This window comes from Chelmon rostratus, chromosome 16 (assembly GCF_017976325.1).
Source record: "Chelmon rostratus isolate fCheRos1 chromosome 16, fCheRos1.pri, whole genome shotgun sequence".
NCBI classification, from domain to species: domain Eukaryota; kingdom Metazoa; phylum Chordata; class Actinopteri; order Chaetodontiformes; family Chaetodontidae; genus Chelmon; species Chelmon rostratus.
The window spans coordinates 13,807,185-13,826,974 of NC_055673.1; the positions used below are offsets into that span (position 1 = coordinate 13,807,185).

Consider the following 19,790-nt stretch of genomic DNA (forward strand, 5'->3'; position numbering starts at 1 on the left):
GATCGCATTACCAACTGAGGAGAAAGGGCACCATTGTGTGAGACCATGAGAATTGGTTTAGCGTCCAGCAAGTGTTCTCTAACTTTACGGACTCTGACATCTAGACCAGCTGGACCAGCAGCTGCCACCTGCCTAATCCTGCCTTGCCGTTCCCTTGGTACATGGCAGACAGCGCTGCTGTGTGTTCTCACTTCTGTCTCTCTCTCAACTCCTATTTATTTTTTGCCTAGCATGTTGTCATAGAATAATTCTGCACTCACAGATAAAGTATATTTATATAGGAGCTCTGGTTCTTGTCATGGAGCTGCAGTAAAGGTGTTTGATGGATAGAGCCGGCAAACATTTTGGGAGCGACCAACACTACAGCACACAGTGTATTTTTAGGGGTCCATCAGTGTTCTGACCAGCGTAAAGCAAATTGTTGTAGCTTACGGTACTGCTCTGTCATCAAGGCCGTTAAGGTCATCTCAGTGTGGTGAGCTCAGTTTGAACTGGGACTTAATGAAACAATTTACTTTTACTCTTTGTTAAAGAAGCAGCATGTGGGAATACAGTTTAAGCCCTTCTTTTTAGTCACTAATATGTTTTTTAGATACAACTGTAAAGTCATGCCATGATACAAAACACAAGAAATCCAGGCCTGTATCTTGTTTGTATCAGTTATTTTTGTCACTTCTTTGCTTGATGTTTCTTGAAAGCTGCTTGTTCTCTGTTCTTTTGATCTTGGTGAGACTTCCTGATAGCGTAAAGTTACTGAAGCTCACCTGTGACGTTTATAGTAATGATATTTATTTAACACCTCCTTCCCACTTCCCACCAACGACCGTGAGCTCCTACCTCAATATTAATGTGGTGACATTAAATAATACAGATGATCTAATGATTGACAGATAGTGAAAATATAAAATGGGTGTTATTTCCTGACTTAATGTGAAATTAAATTCCACCTCTCTGCTGTCTGGTTGTTCCGTAGATCCTTTTAATCTTGCTGTCAGCAGTTCCACCGGAGCAACATCCAACAATAACTTCTTTCCACTGGTTAAGTGGGACACAGTGTCACATAAGTGCCAACATTTTTCTTTTCTGCAGCACGCTATTTAAAACATAAATGTTTTTACTTTGAAGTTAAAGTTAATGCGTCTTCTGCAGCGAGGGACATTTTTGGACAGCAACCAATACTTTGCTGTTTCACGAGCGGTTTGTAACCTGACCGTGAGGGAACTCGCATCTTTCTTATTTCTTCTAAAAGAGGAACTGATGTCGTGGATGTGATAGCTGTGTGTGAGAATTGAACTATGAACCAGAAATGTATGTGGACAGTGCCGTTTTCATGGGTGTTCCAGCAGAAGCAAACATCTCTCGTCTTGAACCCAAGTTAACCGTTGAGACTCTAGAGCGCAGGCTTCTCACTTCTCCAGCGTCGATGTATAGACGACCTGTTTACACTAACATGAGAGCACCTCGAACATAAGATGCAATTTACCGGAATTTATGTTGTGTTTTATTCTGGAGTAGTTCTCAAACTGAAGTGGCCATCGCTGCTGCGGGACAGTAATTTTTGTCCCAGCAGGAGCTGCAGGGTTCCAGTCTTCTTTTGAAAGAAGCAGTAAAATATCATGTTACGGTGTACATTTCACTTTTCCACTGTGGATTTTAACAGACATGTTGCTTAACACTTTCACAGACAAGAGTAAATTACTTAAGCACATCTCCAGATGCTGCCTATCATCCAGTCTATGGCCATTTTTGCAGAATTATGGTAATTGGCACAAGTTTGACAGCACTCAGATGTAGTTGGCATGAAACCAAGTACAGTCAATGTTCAGGTTCATTGTGTTGAAATAATTATTATATGTTATTACTGTTATTTCTTATATTCTGTCTTTTATGAACATGAAACTAAACATGGTTACATTACTCTGATTATTGTGCCAGTGACCATCTATGACCTGGCATGCTGTGCTTGTATTAAGTTATGGATCAACAAATCTTTTCCTGCTTCCCTGCAGTTTTCTCTGTTGGTTAATCACCCAGAGAGTGAACAACACATATTTTAATGAGTTTATTCAGTCAAGTAATGACTAATGAAACCCAAAATTTACCCAAAGGGTGTTTTTATTTCTGATGTGTGTGTTTTGAAATGTGTCGACTGAGCTGTGTGATTATGTCTTTCAGTTTTCTGCTGGTGTTCAGCTGCTTGGTCTTGTCTGTGTTCTCCACCATCCCCGAACACCAGAAGTTTGCCAACCAAGGCCTCTTCATCCTGGTAAGACCCCTCCCCGCACATATGACTACTTCAGCATCCATTTTCCTACCCTGTCCTTTTATACACAGCGTCTCACTGGCTGCAGCACATCTGTATGTGCTTGCACTCGTGTTGACTTGTTTGCCGGCGGAGGCGCAGACAGCCATGCAAGCAGGTGGGAGGATTCAGGTGTTGTTGACTGTGCAGGAAATCACAGCCATGATCCACTAATCCTAATAGCTATCCCATAATCTCTCACTCTTCTCTGTGCTCCAGCTGATTTAGTGAAAGGTAATGGGCACTCGCTCTCTCCTCCTGGACCTGACTCGCCCTCTCTCCCCTCTCGCTTCCCACCTCGCTCATCTTTACGTGTTATTTAATGGTCGGACTCCTGACTTTCACATTCCGTCTGTTCACTCTTTCGATCAATCAGCCGGCCATTAGCAGGCAATCAGCCATTAGCGGATTTTACTTACACGGACATTTGCTCTAATGACAGATTGGTTCACTGCACCTTAAACTGCCCGTACAGTCTCGAAACCTGAAAGCAAGAAAGACGAAGAGCTGCAGAGAGCCGTGATAGAGTGGCGTGTTAATAGGATGCGACTGCTATGATAGCACTTTTCTAATTTTTAATCTTTTAACTGAATCATTTATAGAGTAAAAACTAAATAAATTTAACGGTTCTCACTTTGGAGCAGAGTTTATTAAATAGAGGATAAAGCATGTACATCATGTGGAAAATATACACATCAGTTATCAGTGTTTCCCACTGATTGAGACATGATGATGATAATGATTCGTCACACAGGACATACTGTGTACTTTTTAGCTTTTGAAGCCGCTTTTAGATAAACACAACAACTTTTCTTTTGACAGATTGATGCACATGCTAAAAAACTGGTACACAATGGCTACATTTAATGATTTTAGGGAAAAGCATTGAAACTATTTCCTTCTGAAACGAAAGAAAAATAAATTAAAAAAAGGTTCTTGGGGAGGTGGTGGAAGTTTTGTTTTTGTGATCTGTCAAACAATATGCTCACTGACCTGTGTGTGTGTGTGTGTGTGTGTGTGTGTGTGTGTGTGTGTGTGTGTGTGTGTGGTTTGTAGGAGTTTGTGATGATAGTGGTGTTTGGGTTGGAGTACTTCATCAGGATCTGGGCGGCTGGCTGTTGCTGCAGATACCGTGGATGGCAGGGACGACTGAGATTTGCCAGGAAGCCCTTCTGTGTCATAGGTTAGTGTGTGTGTGTGTGTGTGTGTGTGTGTGTGTGTGTGTGTGTGTGAATAGTGCGCAAACCCACATCAAACCCCTGTGTGTGTGCTCTTGAGAAAATCTGGAATCTTATCACCTCATAAAGACGATTCTGTCTGTCCCTCCTGTCTGAACTTCTTCTCCGTAGACTTCATAGTGTTTGTGGCATCGTTGGCAGTGATAGCAGCGGGGACGCAGGGCAACATCTTCGCCACGTCAGCCCTGCGCAGCATGCGCTTCCTGCAGATCTTGCGTATGGTTCGCATGGACCGACGAGGAGGCACCTGGAAACTACTGGGCTCAGTGGTTTACGCTCACAGCAAGGTGGGAATACTAAATATAGTCCTCTTTTTACACATGCTCTACTACAATAACAGACTTTCTCTGGTTTATATTTGAGAATGATTGCTGTGCATGAGTTGTGCAGACATTGAAAATTACCATGAGGGTAAATAGCTTCATAACTTTCAGTGTTGAGGAATATGTGGTGAGTGCACTGATGACCAGCTGTTACCTGATTACACTGACTGCCCTCAAACTCCAAACTCCCCTTTAGCTGCTCATTTTTGGCAATTAGTTATTGTGCTGACCCACACACCTCACACCCAGCAGTCGGCTGCACAACACAGTTAGACGGCGTTGATGATGATGAATTGATGCATCGGTTATCTAAGCAGAACCGTGCAGCCAGGTCAAAGTGGAAGCCAAATGTGATGATGATGGGAGTTTAGCCAATAATGATGATAGCGATGCAGTAATGACAGCGGGGATTACGATGTTAAAGATGGTGCTGCTGCTGCTGACAGGTGTGATTGATACCCACCTCTTTGTCTCTCTCTCAGGAGTTGATTACAGCCTGGTACATAGGTTTCCTGGTCCTGATCTTTGCCTCCTTCCTTGTCTACCTGGCAGAGAAAGACAGCAACACAGACTTCAACACCTATGCAGACTCCCTCTGGTGGGGGACTGTGAGTACTACATATTGCACGCATGCACACTGAGGCTGCAGAAGTAAGATTTTACTTGTGACATCAAAATTGTCTCATTAACAGAAACAAGACATCTAGGAATAGTTAAAGCAAAGAATAATAATAGAAATCACAAGTATACAGTTTTGAGACATAAAGTTTATGTTGTCTGTCCTGAGAGATTGTCAGGCATGAACAGTAGAAAACTGAGTGTTGTTTAGTTCTTTTTGTCAAGCTTTACCACATATTTATTATGCAGAATATTTATTATGTGTTTGAATACAGATATCAGCAGTAATCTATGATTTCAAGATTGTTTTCTTTTTCTTTAATTGAATAGCAGTAGTAGTAAATATAGAGGTACATACTGCACATGAGCCTGATATTTTGCACTTTTTTTTAATCATATAGTGTGTGTGATGTGGTCTCTATTTCTCACCCATCAGATAACTCTAACCACTATTGGCTATGGTGATAAGACCCCTCGTACCTGGCAGGGGCGGCTCCTCGCTGCAGGTTTCGCTCTTCTGGGAGTCTCCTTCTTCGCACTGCCCGCAGTAAGTCTCCCATATGTTCACACACTCATGTACATTTACTCACAGCCATGTTAGTGGCCCTTCTCATCGCTTTGATTTGACCTCTGACCCGCAGGGAATTCTGGGGTCAGGCTTTGCCTTGAAGGTGCAAGAGCAGCACCGGCAGAAGCACTTTGAGAAGAGGAGGATGCCTGCTGCCAACCTGATACAAGTAATGGTCACAGTGTTTTAATATGGTGTTCAATAAATTCATGCTCCAGCCGCATTATGGTTAACTTTCACTGTGTTTGTCTTTCTTTAGGCTGCATGGCGCCTCTACTCTACAGACGCCAAACACTCCTATCTGACAGCTACGTGGTACTTCTATGACAGCATGTTGCCTTCATTCAGGTAGGCTCCCCCATCTGTCTCCATGTTCAGCACTGAGTGGATTCAGCCATCAGAAATCCGTGGTTGTCTTTGCTTCTTTGTTTGAAGTGTAATACATGCAGACAGAGATCTGAGAGTTGCATCACAAAACAGTGAATCGTGTATAATAATTAGTGATACTTTGTTTTGTTCCTGCTCATGCATTCATATTAATGTGGATAAAACACAGCACATATCACAAATGCAACCTTTTCTCCATCTAGAACCCTTTTTAGTTACATTTGTGCAGTGGTGGTTTTAAATAAAAAGGACTTGTCAATTATTATTTTAGATAAAATTTGGGCCATGCCCTTTCAAATGCTTCTGCCACCACTACTCAATTACATTTTCATTACTTTTGTTCTACGCAGTGGTTTCTTATATTTTGCATTTACAGAATGCATTAATTTGACTAATTTTGATTTGCTTGAAAGGAGGGGAACATGAGAAACACAAACAGAGACATCTCTTTTACATTAATATCAAGTCAAACCTTTGCAATATCTTAAAGGCCCAGGGTGTAGGATTAAGGGCGCTCTATTGCCAGAAATGGAATATGATGATCATAAGTATGCTGTTTCTACAGTATGGACAAACCAAACACTGGCTCTAGAGAGCACCTTTCATGGATTTCACATCTTTAGCTGCCACCGTCCATCGGTCACTGGATGTCACTAAATCCTACACACTGGACCTTTAAATGAAATATTTCACTCATCTTATTTCTCTCAAGTATCCCTCTTCCTTTGAGCTTTTGGACCATTGATTTGGCCTTTTTGTGAGTTTTTCATATTTTGTTGTTTTTTTGTTCATTCGTCATGTGTTTTTTTTGTGTTTATTTGTGCACGTGGGGTGTCAGAGAACTGACGCTACTGTTCAGTCACCTCCAGCGACAGCGTAACACCAAGAAGGTTCTCCACAACTCCTACCACACGCTGCTGTCTGGGCTGTGGCCCTACAGCTCCCCCTATCTGTCGGGGGACAGGTATGCACCCCGCCACCTCACACAGCCTCACAGTACACCCAGACAGGTGGCTGAAAGTCTACCTTGACTCACACTCACACACAGACACCAATCAAAACAGTAACAACAGGGACTTATAGAACAATACATTCAACAGGTGTACAAGGAAAACAAAGTTGATTGCTGCCGGAGCTTTCTGCATGGACGTGTTGTGTATCTAACAATGTTTCACTAATGCTGAAGTGAGACCACTGTGTTGCAGGCCCCCCTGCTTCTCTGCATCTTTGTCTGCTTAGCTCATAGTCTTGCCATCTCCACCTCCTCCCGCTGTTCACTTACTGGTTGCCTCTTCCTGTCTTCCTCTTTCTTTCCCTATATTCCATCGTATCTTTTCCATGCTGTCCGTCCTCCATCCTTCATCTGTTCTCAGGAGGGCAGAAGTTCCATGCAGGTTTGTTCTTCAAGAGCTGTGCTTGTTGATTAAACGGTATCCATAGCTGGAGCAGATTTGCTGCATTAGACTCACAACGTCTGTATCATAAACTTTAAACAAACGGCAGGGTATTGAAGAGACTAATGGACTTATGCATGCATTAGATGAGAGAAGCACATCAGTGTACCTGAATAATAGACGTTTGCTGGTAGAAACTATGTGTTTGAGTTGAGTTTCTGCTGTCCCACCATGATGTTTAATGGGCTGTCTTGATGAATATACTCAGATGAAACCTACTACCTTTGCATGATCCTTCAAAAACAGCTCTTCACTTCTCACCCTGTGTCTCTCCATAATCCAAAACTGCCTCTCAGAAATGTATTACCAGCTGCCAGTGAGGCAATGAGATCAGGAAAGGAATGGGCAATTTGGAATATTGAGACGTCACACCTCACCCCTCTGCCTCACCCTCTCTCCCTGGTTTTTCCTCGGCTACGTTGATCCTCACGGGTTCACCATGCTTCCAGGACTTCTGGTCTTTCCTACACCCTCCCCTCCTCTCTTCCACTCCTGTCTTCCCCTCACGCTCTCTCCCTCTGCCTTGTGTGTCTCCCCAGTCAGCTCCTTTCTAAAAAACGGGGTCTCTTCCGGATTCACGCTGGCCGCAAGCAGAGGTATCCACGGCAACAAGCCTGTGCACGGGGCACGCCAAAACGTCACCTGATCAATAACACCACTCCTCCTTTAACACGCACAACCTTCTCACCTTGCCTGAAATACTCAAAAATTTGTGGACTGGCGCAGCAGCTTCACATTTCACACTTTGTTAGTTCCAGAAAGAAGAATTAGCTGAATGAAAACTGACTGTAGTAGCAGATGCCATGATATTTATTACTATGGCACCTGTCTTATTTTCAGCCATATCCTTGACTTACCAATTGAATACTTAATAAACAGGCTCTGCACTCTGGTCCACAAATGCTTGAGTCAATCCATTGCTGTGAGGAAATGCTGTGCTCTCAGGGCTGATTCTGCTCGGTTTGGCGTGAAGGTCGTAATAAACCATGTGTTGAAAACACAACTGAAGTCCTTAATGGTTTATGACTGTGACAACATGACAAAAAGACCGGTTTCTGTTTAGCTGACATCAAATGTTTCATCAGTCGTCTCTGATGGGACGTGGAAATAACACATTCGCTCAAAAATAAGCAACAACTTTCCCTAAAGTGGAGCTGAAGTCAAAAGAATTGCCCCACTCTTGACTTGCTTTATGTTTTCAATTCAGTTGTTTGCCTCACTTGTCTTCTTGGAGAGAATGTGTAAATGATTCAGCATGCTTTTCCTATTGCTATCTGTCATATATCCTTGTACAAAATCAGCGTGTTTGTGCTGTATCTTTAGAGGGTTTTAAGTGCTCCGATGTTTCTGTTTGCATGCGATATTCCAATGTTTTGGAAAGATTCAGTCCCGAATGCATCCACAACCCCACAGCATGCAAAGCCTTTCTCTCTATCTTCCCCATTTCCTCCGGCCTACCTGAAGTGTTTCAGCTCGCAAGTATGAAATGCTGTTTCCACCAACATCCCTTAACTATTTAAATTTTAATTTAAATGGCACACACAACGAAGAGTATATCATCGTAAAAACATGGGAGTGAACGACTGGGTGGGAATTGCTCTGTGGTGCATGATTTTCGCCTTATGGATCTGTGACAGTGTGTAAGACGTAAGTGGCTACAGAGAGGGAGTGGTCTCAAGAGCATGCTATAACAGCCGCGTTAGGAGTCAATCTCATGGAGAGAATGGCTGCCAAATAGCTTTCCTGTAAACAGATGACCTCACATATTGGCCAGCGAGTACTTAATGAGACATGTTTTGAACGGTTGTGCTTTGAAGCCTAAATTTTGATGCTTATTCACTCTGTTGAAGGGATTAAGGAAGCGTGTCTTTATTCCGATGGTGGGTGGAACATTTTCCGCCGTCCCAGCACTACTGCAAGTCTTGAATCAGGTTTCAGTCTGATTTTGCTGAATCAGGTGCTATGATAGGCACATTAAATGAGCAAATCCTCAGGGCAGAATCAGTTTTTAGCAATATTGAGTGGTCCCTGTGGTCAGACTGCCTCCGTGATAAGTCAGCTTGTCTGTCCTTCGCTGAGACAAAATATAAATGTCTGCTTGTGTCCCTGTTTTGTCTGTTTGTTTGTGGTTGTTATGGAAGTCAGAGGCTTTACTTTTTGTGTTGATTCACTATTACTAACAAACTCTTTTCTAACAAGCTCTAGCTGCCCTTCTGCTTCCCTCTGTCCCTCCCAGGATAACACAGCTTAGTTTCCCATTAAGGTCAAAGGCATGGACATTGTGATCATTGAGAAAACCCCCAGTGCCTATCATGACCTGTAACTAAACACTGCACCTTCAGGTGTTTGACTATTTTATCCTCACTGTCAGCAGTAAGATTGGCTTCCGGGATCGGATCAGGATGAACAATTCCCGTTCATCCCAAACCATTCGGAACAAGGCGTCGCCGCTGCCGCCGGGCTCCAGTGTCCGCCACTCTCCCAGCCAGGAGAACGTCCCCGAGGCCACAAGCCCGGGGAAGGTCCAGAAGAGCTGGAGCTTTAATGACCGCACACGCTTCCGCACCTCCCTCCGCCTTAAACCACGTCCACCCGTCGATGGTAGGCACCACACAGATGTCCAGACACTGTTCGTTCATTCACCCTCACAAGGATCATTTCAGCGTGATAACGTCTGTCCCACTGTCTTGGTTCAGTGGAGGGGGTCGGAGAGGACAGTGTGGAAGATAAACCATATTGTGACGTGGCCATGGAGGAGGTAATCCCAGCAGTGAAGACTCTCATACGGGCTGTCAGGTGAGTCCTGCCATCACCAGTATGTTCGTTCTGCCAGCAGTGCATAAACAAAACTAGACTATTGTTTTTTCCAACTGATCATAAAACTCTTTTTAATTATGAGCCACAACCAAACAGGTGAAATCTCCATCTAAAATAGTAGTAGTTAAAGTGAAATAAAAGACAAACCCAATAATTTCACATGTAAGGTACACAATAAAGATTTTTTTAAATGAATAAACAAACAAAAAGTCACATAATGTGCCACGCTGTGTTTTTTGGAGCAAGATCAGACCTGGTCATCTGTGTTTTGGTGCAACAGTACAACAGTTTTGTGGGCAACGCTTCCTCTTCTTGTGGTTTTCAACAAACCTTTGCTGACTTGTGCAGAAACACAAGGAAACTGAGTGTTCCCTTTACACTTCAATCTTTGCACCCTCCCCAAAGTGATCAGAGCGATGTCTACGTCTGTATAATAACTGACAAAATCTGAAAAAATAAAACTGATATGATAATTTCAACAAATATTTAATGGAATAACATCAAATGTATTGTATTCCCAGCATTGTATAATCAGAAACTTTACTTTAAACCCCTCCAAAGCATTTATAAGCAGTATATAAACCTTTATTAAATGGTTTTTAACACACTATAAAGTACTTGTAGCCAAATGTTGGTCATTATTAAGATATTTGTTAACAACTGCTGTGGCTACCTATAAGTTGACGCTGGTGTATAAACAGATGTCTTTATAGGAGAAGTCATAAGCTTCATTATACTTTGTCATAAGCTATTTATTATTATTATTATTAGCCCTTATAAATGCTAAATAAGGGGGTTACCAGCTTGGTTAAAAAAATGTTGCCAATACTACCCTACTACCATTACTGTAATGGTAAAGGTAACATATTAAAAAGCTATTACAAAGTCATCAGCTTTTTTTTGGGAGGGATAGATTTGCATAGTAAGTCATGAAGCCTTCTTTGGTGAGCTCCCACGTGCCACCATACTCTTCCTCATCAATCTGCTGAAAGCTGCTGAAGTATATGTTTAATATCCCCTTTGCAATAAAGCTACAGCCAGCCACAGAATCTGGTTTACTTTTGAAACTCCTCCATAAACAGGTCACATGGTCTTGTTCTGAAAACCTCCAGTGCTAAAAATAACTCTGTCAGGTTGAGTTAAATACAACACATTCATCAACAAGATATCACAACTCAAAATGTGCTCCGCTAAACGATAGAGAGGACCATTTTTTTTTTGCAGTGTTTCAAAATATACTGACAAGGCACCTAAAGGTGCAAGCTGGAGCAGCTGTGTCTCTGGCCATTGAGAGAATAAGGTCACTCTGGTCAGCTGAACAACCGCTGCAAGTATTCAGACCGTGAGCTCTTCTCATGGCATTTTACAGCCTGCACTAATGGGCGAACAACAAGCCGCTCCTCCATTTAGGCGCTGCCGTGTGCACTTTCAGCTGACGGAGTAGAAATGTCCACTTAGGAGAGGTAACTGAGCCCTCGTGCAGGCCGGGTTAGTTCCCTCGTGTGACCTTGTCGCTCCGCTCATTCAGGCCGGTCATGTGTAAGGTGGCGTGATGGGGTGGAATGTTAGTCTCACACACACGCGCACGCACACGCACAAACACACACGCACACAAATACTGTACAGCTGGAGGATCACAGCACATTACGACTGTACAGAGACAAACGATATTGCTCAGTTGAGACAAGGACAACTGTAATAACAGTTGATTAAAAGCTGATATTGATGTTGATTGCTGTCATTGTGTCGTCTCTTCCTGTAATTCATCGACTGTAAGCTCTGATGTATCGTCACTGCTGTGTGTCAGTGGTGCATGTCCTCACACGCTGCGTGCTTCAACACTTTTAATGAATGGGAACATCCCTCTTCACCTCGAAGTCGTGAATAAAGCAAAAACGCTGCAGGTGTAAACCAGATGCACTCACAATGCAGTGTGTGTGTGTGTGTGTGTGTGTGTGTGTATGTGTGTGTGTGTGTGTGTGTGTGTGTGTGTGAGGAAATGCTTTGTTGGCAAATAATACCATGAATGTGAGAATTTGTAATTAATCATGATGTGTAAAATGCAAAAATACACAACCTTCTGTTTTTAAGTGTGTTGATGTGCCACGTTACCAGCAATATCTTGAATGCAACCTCCCCCCACACACGCACACACACTTACAGCGTAGCTGCGTTGTGTTTTTCACTGATAGTGGCAGAAAAAAACTACAACTGCCAGCAAACATCTGGTGTTGGGGCCACGCTGGTCTCCAGGGACGTTTGATGAGAGCGGATTAAAGCGGCTGCTCCCCGTTGCCGGTGCTGTTGCCCTCGCAGCGTTTCTCGTTGTAGTGTGACGTTGCCTGTGAGGTTCCAGATGCACTCTGTGGAGCTCTTGAATGAAGTGGGTATGTGCCTGGCAATAAACAGTGTGTGTGGGGCCTCCCGGCGGCCCTGCTGCTAAGATGCGTAACGTATAATCGCATTGTTGTCAGTTTGGATCCATCCAGGTTCTTTGTGTGTGTCGTACTGCCATCTTGCTCGCCATCATTTCTGCCTGTATCTACACTGTCGCTATCTCGTGAACACAATATAGCAAAAGGAAATCTTAAAAAGGCAGCGAAAACAGTCAAAATATTTTAGGAGCAACACTTATGTGTTTTCACTGAGTTTCCCTTTATTTATTGTTATTTCATTTGTATGAACCCTGTAATATCAAATTTATTAAGTTATATTCTCAATTATTAAGTGTTTTCTTCCAGGGATTTTGAGGGATCCGTCATGATTATAATTATTGCAATAATTTTATAAGTAAGTTAGTATCTAGTGAAACAACTGGGCTGTCTGAACTTGGCCCTGTGTTACCACTGAAGCTGAGGGTTTCTTCTTTGTTGATTTACAGCGCGTAGCTACTTTCCGGTCTCGGGATGCAGCATGATATATTATTGTTTGATATCGTTATGCCACTGATAGGATATTATATGACCCCTCCTCGGGTTTAGACTTGACTCAGCAGATAGTCTGACCTCAGCTGCTCTGTGCTGCAGACAACAGAAGAGAACGTGTTCCTATAGATAGTGCAGGTGTGTAAACAGCAGGTGCTTCTCACACACACGCACACACACACACACACAAGAGGCGTCTTAGCGGGGTTCATGATTGATGTCTGTGAAACACAGAATTTTGCAGCAGGCTTTAGTGCTGAGATTTCACTTTGGAGAGATGCATGAGGTTTATGTGCAGCGGGATAGGTGGAGGGAGCAGGAGGAGGAGAAGAAGACGAGGAGGAAGATGTTTAAACAAAGCCTGATATCCTTCTGTGCTCTCTCTACTGTGACTCTCCTCATGCACAATCCAATACTGCAAAAAACACAAAATTTCTGCATGTCTGCAGTCTTGGATGCTGCTCGTACTTTATTGAATAAACACTTCGGACATGCTTACTGTTTATATCCATTTCATTTTTAGTCATCATCATCACTTTTTGTAGCTTTTCTGCTGTGATATTTTTAAGCTCATATAATGTTTACGCAGTCTGTTTCTCTGTGAGAGTGTTTGAATACGCATACTGTACCTTGTGCGTTAAATTTTGTTCACTTGGCAGGTCGGTAGTCTAATCTGGCCAAGAATCAGACTCGCCCCCTGCAGTGGCTCACCCTAGTTGGCCCACCAAGGATTCGTGTCAGCATAACAGTCATATTTAAGTTGCAGATAAAACCTTGCCATTGAAGACTACCTTTGCTGAATTGCAAAAATATTTGCACTGGCTATGCAAGCATTTTGGAGCACAGATGACACTTCCTGTCCCTCCAATTATTGCTGTGTTTTTTCGTAACACTAGGAAGGTATAATATCGTATGGTGAGCCGTGCCAGTGACTGTTGCACTGTAGCTGGAAGTTTCCTGTTGGGGGGGGGAGCACAGTCAAACCTGACCATGTATTATGAAAGCTATTTCATCCACCGAAAAAGAGAGTCAGCATATTGAGGAAACCCTCGGAGGATCCAAATCAAAAGCCCCCGCCCACTGTTTCCCCAACCTTTTCTTTCACCCACACCTGAGACCCACCCTGGCAAAAAAAAATCTGCATCTACCTGCAAAATAAGAAAAGGCCGCCTGCAAAAATACTCCGAACACAGGAGTCATCAAGAAACAGAGTGCTGCATGAGGGGGAAGAGTGCGCTGACGGCTGCTACGCCACCAGCTGTAGCTCGCCACTCCTCCTCCTCCTCTCGCTCCTTTTCTCCATCCCTCTCTTCTTCTTTGTTGCGGCGGGGGTCACTCCACTAAACCATGTGCTGTATGTGGCTGCTGTAAATGCAAGGGCTGCAGACCTCAACAAAGGTTACAGTGGTTATTTCAGAAACTGACCCCGCTCTATAAGTTCAGGTTTCACTTGCTCCTGCTTAGCCCACACATGTGTGTAGCTGTGCTGGCGTGTGCTTACGTCTGACCTGAGTGTGCGTGCATGTTTGTGGCATGCTATTTTTAGTGTACGGAGATATGTGTGGGTCCGACGTTTTCTCAGAACAGCTGAGCGCTTCCGATCTTCCGCTTCTCAGACCTTTGATGTCATTTCTTTTCTTCCTCCTGTGAAGGCAAGTGGGAGTATTACAGTGGACTTAGTGGTCTGGTTGTGTGAGATAGGATTCGCTCGTAAAGAAAAAAGCCCTCCTTCCTTGCCCTCCCGCTCTCCCTCCATCTCCCCCAGCTTGATTTCTAGTGCAATCCATCACGGGGTGAGATGACAGCTTGAGTGTGTATATTTTGTCTCGCTTACAGTTCCAGACCTTGTGCGGAGCCAGCATCTCTGAGCTGCCTATCACATAAGTGATAAGAAGGGAATTGAATGACCCACCCTACACACATAGCCAGGCGCACACCCACACACACACACACACACACATCCACTTAAACTCTACTCCTTTCCTCATTATCTCTGGCACATCCTGCACTCCCTCCATGAGGTCCAACCAGAGCCACTCTGGCAGAGGATGTTGTCAGTGATGTGCTCGCCGGGCGCTGTAGTGCTGGGTCAACATTCCTCGGGGTGATCCCCCCGCACACCAGGATGTGGGTGGTGATGATGATGAGATGTGTGCACTGGGAGTGGGAGCAGCTGTGGTCCACCGGTGGCACCAACATGGCTGTCATCCTGAGAAAAGAGCAGAAACGAGGGAAAGCTCCGACAGAGGTGTGTGTGTGTGTGTGTGTTACACATTACTATCTGCGGATGTGCTGAAACAGCAAGTACTGATAAGTAAATGTCTCCAGGAGATGTTGTCATCATCACAATATATCCACACGGTTTAGTACAGGAGTGACTCTGCTCTCTTTATGGGGCTGTTTGTGAATGATAAGGTCACGCTGACTGTAATTAATCTTGTTATTCTCAGGGTCTCTCGCGCCGTTTGATAGCTGCCCCTGCATTTTTCCCAGAGGTTTACTGTATGTCCATATATGCGGATGTGCCGTGTGAGGCTCTGTGAGGGTGCTCAGAGGAATGATAACAGTGAGTCGGGTGTGTTTGTGTATTTGTTTAGGATCTTGAAGTTCCTTGTGGCCAAGAGGAAGTTTAAGGAGACGCTGCGTCCGTATGATGTGAAGGACGTCATAGAGCAGTACTCTGCTGGACACCTGGATATGCTGGGCCGTATCAAGAGCCTGCAGATGCGGTAGGTTTCACACATACAACCAGTTAAAATCAGTCCTTTTACACTTGTGTCAAATCGATAAAAAGAGTTTAAAACACCTACGTTCTCCAAGTGTAAGTCTTTAAGTTGTTTATTGTAACCTGTTGTTTTTGTGCTAAAGGGTGGACCAGATAATTGGACGAGGAGCCGTCCAACCCGACAAGAAGGCACGCCCTGAAAAGGGAGAGAAGACGCCGCCAGAACTGGACCCGCTGGATGAGCTAAGCATGATGGGACGGGTAGTGAAGGTGGAGAAACAGGTAACAGAAGAAGGCTTGTGTTCCCTGTATTGCATTCACTCTGGTAGATCTGAAAAAAAAAAGGCGCCATAAAAAGAACAGGAAGTGCAACAAACCGGAAGCAGGAAATGACACAATTTAGCATTTTAGAGTTGAAGTCCCTGTTCGACTATCTATCTCTGTCAGGGTTTTTTTTGTCATCATCTTTCTTTTCTGCAGCTCCCAAGAGGATCTGACGGCTAATGGCTCATGCGATATGTTGCTTTTAAATGCTAACACATTTCTGTGTGTGTGTTTGTTCAGGTACAGTCTATAGAGAACAAGCTGGACCTCCTGCTCAACTTCTACTCCCAGTGCTTAAAGAAAGGCTCGTCCAGCTTCACCCTCTCCACCCTCCTGGACCCCGACCTGACATCTGACTACCACAGCCCGACGGACCAAAGAGACCTCTTCCCCTCCGCTAACACACTCAACATCTCCATGTCTGAGAGCGGCAACCTGGAATGACAGCGAGCAGAGCAGTCCTGGGGCTGTTCGAACACAGACACAAACCCTTTACTGTATGTCTTCCTGCGGCCGAGTCCTCACTTCAAGCAGCCCGACCTTAACGTCGTCTCCTCACTGCATTTAATGTCTGCCTTGGATGATTTTTACCCCTCCGTCTCAAAGCTGCTCCCTCGCCTCTTTTTCCTGAAGTGAATGTGTTTCCAGAGGCCACCAGATGGCTCCACCTGACAAGGAGCCTCAGCCAAAGCTGCTCACCGCTCACGCCTCCCAGTCCACTAGATGAAGACGGAGATGAAACGAGGTGAACAACTACGACTTGACTACTGAACCACTTTCACCTACTCAGCTCATGCTATGCTATGCCTACTTGAAAGCATCAACTGTAGGAAATCAGACATTTAGCTTTGGATTTTTGTAAATCCTTTCCCTCCATCATCATTTCTTTTTTTCTTGGCTGCTTGAATCAACTGACTAAGAGTTTGTCGACTCAGCCGACACAAACAGTGCTGCAAGTGCCATGCCGGTCGTTTGTTCGGTAGCTTGTGATGGCATTACAGTTCTTGATACTGTGATGAGTGTAATGGGTCCCACACCACCAGACGAACAAAAAAGAACTAAAGGAGCCGTCGACAGAGAGATAAACTGCTCCCTCAGACCTGGACCGGGCTGACAGCCACCTTGCCAAAGCACCAAACCTCCACGGTACACCTTCCCACTGAAACAAGGGAGTTTTAAAACGTGTAAATCTTGCTTTAACCGCCCAAACAGAGAGTGGAGTGGCTGATGTGTACTGTACATTGCTGTTTGTTTTCATCACCATTCCCTCTCTCTGTGGTTATGTCTCCATCAAGCCCACTTGCAAAAAAAAAAAAAACACAAAAACAAAAAAACAGTACATGATTCCCTGTTTGGCTGGCATTCAGGTGAGGACTGTTCCTACATATTTAGGATTTAATAGAGCCAAAATGTCCCCTCACAAGTCCTAAATACCTTCTTTGCATTGTTTCAAAGGCCACCGTAGCACCTTGAGTATTTCAGTACCCTAACTTTGTGTTTTTAACATGCCCTTTAAACCTCTCTGTCTTGCAGCCCACCCCTCCAGACATGCATGTTCCTCAGACCAGTCCTGTAGATAAAACCTCACTGACCCTCAGTCAGAATTTAGACGTTAGTCTCACGTTTCCTGCACCGCTCCTCGCCACTCACCTCTAGCCTCAGGTCAGGCCGTCAGTAACATTTCACAGCCTTTCTTACAGGCGGGTAGTTCTCACTCTCAGAGTCGTCAGACGCTACGTGCTCTTGCAGTCAGCAGCTGTGGAGGCCGTGCAGAGACTCTTTTGGCCAGTTTTAAACAGTGAACGACCTTTAAGGCGTCCAGGTCTGATGCATGACTTCCAGGCCATTATCCTCAAGAGTGCACGTGTCTTAGGAAATGGCTCCAGTCTTACAGCGTCTCTATGAGGGTTAGACTCCAGTCGCCACCCATAGGTGTTACTGACAGTCATTGCCAGTCCACTTTACTCTCTGCTGTCAGTTATGGTTCTTTCTTGGGTGTGTTTGATGCACAGGAAATGCTCTGTGCTTGTGGACAAAACTGGAGAGTGCACAAATGCACACACATACAAACACACACACACAGACAATGAAAGGAATTCCTTTACTTAAATACTTTGGCACTTGATAACTATAACACATTTTTGTCTTGTACAATTTTATCTTTTTGTTTTGATTTCTTTATCGTAATTATGTTCATGCACTCGATTTTGTGTAACCTATAACGTTAAATTTCTATGTGTTCTAACTGATTTTGGTTGTTAAAGTGAATGTAGGATTTAAGTTAATATATTTAATTCAGTTAGATACGATCTTTAAATAAATGTAGCATTTTTTGTCAAGTTGAATCATGGATGACACAACTGTAACGACATACAGCCGATCAGGTTCACACTCACAACTCGCAGAGCTCATATGTGCGTTTTTTTAAATGTCACCAGATAATTGCTGCCAGCTTCCACAAGGAAAACATTCTCAATACTGTATTTGGCCAGTGAAAACAGATCGTCCGCCCGTGCGTGATTCATTTATTTGATCCAGTCAAGCCAGTTGACTCAGGTGCTCCACTTTTCCATTCAAGCCAAGCCTAGACTTCAAACAGTGAATGTACTTCATCGCTCCGTCTCTTTAGATCTATTTATGATCTGATGATCTTGCTGCCGTGGGAAATAAAATGGCACTTCAGAGCTTGCTGTTGACATTACATGGTTTTTGCATTCATTTCATAGAGAACTGCTCGGTCGCTTCATTCTTTGGCCTAAATTATAACAGAGATGCCTACTTATTAGAGGCAGCATTAGACTGAACACTTCATCGTCACCTGGAATGTTGAGCTTCATGAAAATGTATGTGAGACCACTATATTGCATGTTGTTGTTAGTGGTTGCCCCATTGTTAGAGGAAAAAAAAACTTAAGGATGTCTCCTGTTAAGTCTTAAGTCAAGACATGAAAGGAAATGACCTGTGCCTTCTTTGTCCTCGCTCTGTAACTGATATGGTTCTATCTCAAACTTAAATATTAATGCTGCTTTGAAGAGAACAGTGTTTCATAGGTGTGTCACATGAGGATAGCAATGTTCTTTTTGTGCAAAACCTGGATCCAACTAAAGAAACACCATCAGAATTGTTCAGAACATGTCATTTTAGGGTTTAGGGTGCTGCAGCCTTTGATATTTTCTGAGACTATTATTGTGTGTTAAGCATATCATTGTAACTCTAGCAGGATCTACTTGCATCCACACCCTTACTGTACTTTAATACCAGTCAGATCTGGAGGCTGGAGGCATGGACATTTGTGTCGTCATCAGATGCTCTGCAGGCATGTGTCCTTTCATAAGCATGTCACATAGAGAAATATGGCTTCCACACAACTACCTCTGAGGCCACTAGGGGGCGCTAGTCTAGAAACCCAAGTATGAGAAACAGTAACTGATTGTCTAACTGACTGAATGCTATGCATGACTCAATCTGCACGTTGTCTTTTCTCTTCTTCACGACGCCCGACCATCCATCACTCACCGACTTGCTGCCATTTGACATTCCAGCTCGTTGCCCTTTAACTGCTCTCTTAGGTATCGGAACTGTTGTTAAAATGAAACACAAACTGATCGAAGCAATAAGCACAATGCTAAGCCAACAGAGTCTTCCAATTCCAATTGATGTAGCTACTGGTTGATGAAATATAGCGCTTATTTTCATTTTCTAATCTAATGCACACTTCTATTTGACCTTTTAAAGAGATACGAAAATGTGTATCTGCTGAGGATAATATTAGCTCACTTGACTAACTTATTAATTTATTTGTTTCAATAAAGCTCTTTGGACTGTATGTTTGGTCTCTTTTTGTGTCTAAACTATTGCAATAAATAGTTGATAAGGTCATCCATTCATCAAGGACTTGGTAGAATTTAAACACTGGGATTTTTCTAAAGTCAAACATTACGTAAAAGTGGCAAATTGACCAAACTCATGATTTTACCTTGTATTCAACTGTTTCACAGCCTTGTTGAGTTTACTAACACTAAACCAGGGTGTTAACGATTTAAATTATTATTTGCGGACAATGGGAGAGCCCACAATAGCCTCAACATGGCCCATAAAGGCAGACGCAGA

At 43.6% G+C, this 19,790-nt stretch overlaps 1 protein-coding gene across 1 annotated transcript in view; it reads left to right on the forward strand.

Annotated features, from left to right (window-relative positions):
* Window positions 1–19,486, forward strand: part of LOC121620033 (potassium voltage-gated channel subfamily KQT member 4) — a 45,322-nt gene extending 25,836 nt beyond the window's left edge. The window contains exons 2-14 of the mRNA XM_041955971.1: window positions 2,176–2,266; window positions 3,359–3,485; window positions 3,652–3,827; window positions 4,346–4,471; window positions 4,918–5,028; window positions 5,123–5,218; window positions 5,309–5,397; window positions 6,275–6,400; window positions 9,262–9,491; window positions 9,587–9,686; window positions 15,229–15,360; window positions 15,500–15,638; window positions 15,921–19,486. Coding sequence (XP_041811905.1) covers window positions 2,176–2,266; window positions 3,359–3,485; window positions 3,652–3,827; window positions 4,346–4,471; window positions 4,918–5,028; window positions 5,123–5,218; window positions 5,309–5,397; window positions 6,275–6,400; window positions 9,262–9,491; window positions 9,587–9,686; window positions 15,229–15,360; window positions 15,500–15,638; window positions 15,921–16,124 — 1,747 coding nt within the window. The 3' untranslated portion in view covers window positions 16,125–19,486. The remainder of the gene's footprint in view (window positions 1–2,175; window positions 2,267–3,358; window positions 3,486–3,651; window positions 3,828–4,345; window positions 4,472–4,917; window positions 5,029–5,122; window positions 5,219–5,308; window positions 5,398–6,274; window positions 6,401–9,261; window positions 9,492–9,586; window positions 9,687–15,228; window positions 15,361–15,499; window positions 15,639–15,920) is intronic.
* Window positions 19,487–19,790: the final 304 nt, after the last annotated feature.